This window comes from Cynara cardunculus (assembly GCF_001531365.2).
Source record: "Cynara cardunculus var. scolymus isolate 2C chromosome LG 17, CcrdV1, whole genome shotgun sequence".
NCBI lineage: Eukaryota > Viridiplantae > Streptophyta > Magnoliopsida > Asterales > Asteraceae > Cynara > Cynara cardunculus.
This window is the reverse complement of record NC_037544.1, coordinates 35,515,261-35,519,435: the sequence shown is the minus strand read 5'-3', so window position 1 is coordinate 35,519,435 and position 4,175 is coordinate 35,515,261. Positions and strand designations below refer to the sequence as shown.

General features: G+C 31.2%; 1 protein-coding gene across 1 annotated transcript; it reads right to left on the bottom strand.

The window, feature by feature from the left end:
* Window positions 1–2,295: 2,295 nt before the first annotated feature.
* On the bottom strand, window positions 2,296–3,316 carry LOC112500024 (axial regulator YABBY 3-like). Its single transcript, XM_025103286.1, has 3 exons — window positions 3,224–3,316; window positions 2,755–2,913; window positions 2,296–2,451 (listed from the first exon to the last, which is right to left on the bottom strand). Exons 1-3 carry the CDS (start codon window positions 3,314–3,316, stop codon window positions 2,296–2,298), a joined length of 408 nt encoding a protein of 135 aa, XP_024959054.1.
* Window positions 3,317–4,175: the final 859 nt, after the last annotated feature.

Genomic DNA, 4,175 nt, shown 5'->3' with positions numbered 1-4,175 from the left:
AATAAGTTATCTTTATAAACAATCCCACCCCCCTATAGTCATGAACCGCTACGGTAAGGACATTTCAAAAAGTAACACCACATTTTTTTCTTCATAAAATAATATATAAAAATTCTCACTTTTAGATGTGATGTTACATATTTTCATAAGATAGTGAATTGATATGCCACATCAAAGTTCAACCCATCACAATAGGCTTATTGAATAAGCTAAAATATATTATTGGTATAATCCAACTTCTTATAATAGCTTAAAAGTTTAGGCGTACGAACGTTTATCATGTAAATATATACTTCAAAAAGAAAAATCCAGCCTACCGTACGTCGCATACTTGGATAGGAAATTAAAATACTTGAGAAATCTCTAACAACGTTATTAATACAGTTCTACAAAATATCATATATATATATATATAGCTTGTCCATGTATTTATACATATATAAAAGAGAAAGAGACAGAGCGGCAGGGGTTGCGTTAGATAATCTTCGAATCAAACTTTATCATCTGTTGGATAGCGTACATAATCTTTGATTCTGCAACATATAATATAAGATGAAAAACTCGATTATTTTTCCAGATATATACATTTTTATATTATTTAAAGCGAATTAGGATTAATTTTACAGAATCTATTGATTATTTGCACAGAATTTCGTATAATTGTACATTTTATTTCCCTTTTGTTTCAATGCAAACGAATTCCATCAAATCGCATGTGCGTATTTCTAAAGCAACCAATTTCAGGGACTTAATCAAATAATTAAACTAATTAAGCATAAATTAACGTACCTCATCAAGATTAGCTTGGTGGTGGTTGTTCTCGATCGAACATCAACCCAATATGCATATGAGGGAAATGTGCCCACTATCACAATTAATGTCACAAATGAATTTGTGTCTCAAACTAAATCCACTTAATATATTACAAAATGCATTATGAAAGTCAACAAGATATAATATATATATATATATATATATATATGTGTGTGTATGTATGTGTGTATGTGTGTTTAGTTATTTGAGAACTTCATATATTGTGATAATTGGGAGAACTTTCATCTTAAGACATTGTTTCACATGTTTTTTTTTCCATCGAATGCTAGCATTTAATATATTGATAGACATATATTTGTTTTACAATGTATTTACCTAATGTCTATATGCGATTCACAATGTCAAACTTATTTAGGTATTACTTTTGTTTCATAAACAAGCTAAAAAAATTAACATTGTGAAACAAATACATATGATACAAACACATTGTAAAACAAATATATTTTCATCAATATTCTAAATCCTAGTCTCAGGTTAATAAAACTTATATGAAATAGCACATGATACACTAGTTTTTAAGGTTATCACAATTTTATGGATTCTTAAAAGAAGGTCATCTATAATATATATATATATATATATATATATGCGTAAATGGTTCAATTCGATTTAAATCAAATCAAACAAACAATTAGTGTTTGATCTTGATTCGAACTTACTTGAATGTGGTATATATGATGCAAACTTACGTTCTTGGCAGCAGTGCTGAAAGCTTTCTTATGGCTGATATCTGGATTGTTGGCTTTGATCCTTTGGATCTCCTCTCTGCATTTGCCATCAGTAATGAGAAAAATTGCATCGATTAGTTTTTAATATAGTTGTCTGTATATTTTTATCACAAAATAGTCATCATTTTGTAAATATGGCATCTTGTTTATATACTCAAATATGTTTTACACTAAATTCATTCATAATAATATAATTCTTTTATATTTAATATGGAAAACAACCCATTACATTCGAAAATAAAAGTACCCAATTTGTTGAGAAAGATGCATGTATATTGATACATAGACTTGAGATCATGTGAGACAATATTGTTTTAGTAAAACACATGAAATAAGTTTTTTACACTTGAAATTTCACAACAAAACACTGTAAAGGTAACTTTCACAGTGTTCTGCTGTGAAAGTAACCTTCATAAAGGTTCAGATTCTTTTTACCTTCACAACATTTTGTTATGAAGTTTCAAGTATAAAAAACTTGTCTCACGAAAACAACCATGTCTCACGTGAACCCAACTCTTGATGCACAATTATTTAAAGAAAGAACGAAGACGGGGGATGATTCACGATCATTACTTTATGAACCGATTATACAAAGAAGGAACACGTCGCCTCTTCTCTTGAGCTGGAAACGAGAACGAATCATTTTAAGCGATAAAAACTATACACGAATAAATACGATATTTTGTGTGTGTATATGTGTATATATATATATATATCATAACAAAAATGGATATCAAGAAATAAACGAACGATGATTGTTGATCTCTTTTCCATTGTTAGTTGAAGGGGTGTGAGGCCTGATCAGGGTCGTGGGCATGATCATGTTGTTGCAGTCAGATGAAAACCCCAAATCAACCCTATAATTAGGGGAAGTGTAGTTGGATCCTTGCTGAATATACAACAACAAAACCCACAATTATGAACTTGTTTAAATAACAAACCCTAATAACTAAGACACCATCAAACCCTAATTCATAACTATAAGATCATCGAACACGGGCACCTTAAGTTTCGTACCCGAGAGGGGTACGCTACAAAATCGAATGCCCAAAAAGCCAAACGAACTGAGAACTTGTTATCGTTTGCTTGTTAGCACACATCTGATAATTCATTTCAAGATTCATACTCAAGAATAGGATTCAAATTTAGGAGTAATATGTTAAATTATAGCTGCAGATATGAGGATACTTACTTGGTTATGGGGAGAAGACGAATCTTGAAAGGTGGAGGTTGAACCAGAAAAGGATTGTTGAAGAGTAGCAGCCATGCCCACATTTAGAGGCCACATATTGGTGCAGTTTTCACATCTTACTGTCACAGTATCGAACAAGCTGCTGCATGGTACACTCACCTGAACCCAAATCACGATTACGGATTTCAGAAAATGATCAAGAACTATACCCGTTGTGATCATTCTGAGTGTGATTGTTTAAAAGAGAACATGGTTCATTTCAACATTCATATACAGTACCATTATATGATCAAGAACATGGATTGATGCATAATTTATGGATTACATACATAGTTGGTAGTATAGGTAGCAGAAGAAGATATAAGAAAAAGCTCTAAACGATGGAGACTTGACATTTTGTCCCTATTAAGACACACACAGACATATATATATATATATATATATAGAGAGAGAGAGAGAGAGAGAGTACAGCAAGAACGATATTGCAAAAGTTGCAGTGAATGTAATAAAGTTGTTCAGAAGTTGCTGCTACATCTGTGCAGATGGTGCCGCTGCTTGACATCACTCCTCACGACACAGGAGAAGTAACCCTCTGTGTGTGTGTGTTATTGGTTGCTTGCCTTCAAATTAGAGGATGTATGGTTATCTTCTCTTTCTATATATAGATGAAGAAAACATTCATCCCCGTATTAAAATCAACTTAATTCTTGTGTTACTAATTTACTGTAACTTTTTCTTTTTTGAATAAAATAATTCACAAAATGTAATTATTTTATTCGTTTAAAAGTCTACAAAATGTATATATGAGCTGTATGCATACACACACACATATATATATATATATATATATATATAAATATATATACTTGATATCGTGTGAGATCACATTATTTTTGTGAGAACTGTAAAATTACTTTTTTACACTTCAAATTTCACAATAAAACATTGTGAAGGTAATGTATATATGAGGTGTATGCATACACACACACATATATATATATATATATATATATATATGTGTGTGTGTGTGTGTGTGTATAGACTTGTGAGATCAGACTATTTTTGTGAGAACCGTGAAACAATTTTTTTTACATTTGAAACATCGCAATAAAACACTATGAAGGTAAGCTTCACAGTTCATAGTGTTTTTGCTGTGAATCTTCAAATTTCTTTTTACCACAATGCTTTGCTATGAAGTTTCAAGTGTAAAAATGTGGTCTCACGAAAATAGACTGGATTCATGTCAACCCTATATACGGTCTCTTGAGAGTAATTTCTTTTGTTCTCTTTTTCCATGTTGTTTATATACGTGTTGGAGTACCACGTCGTCTAGATCTGAACTATTTCTGCTCTCTTTGTATATATTGGAACCTTCTTTTCTCAAACGACTCTTTTGGTTGGGGTTATATATATATATACAC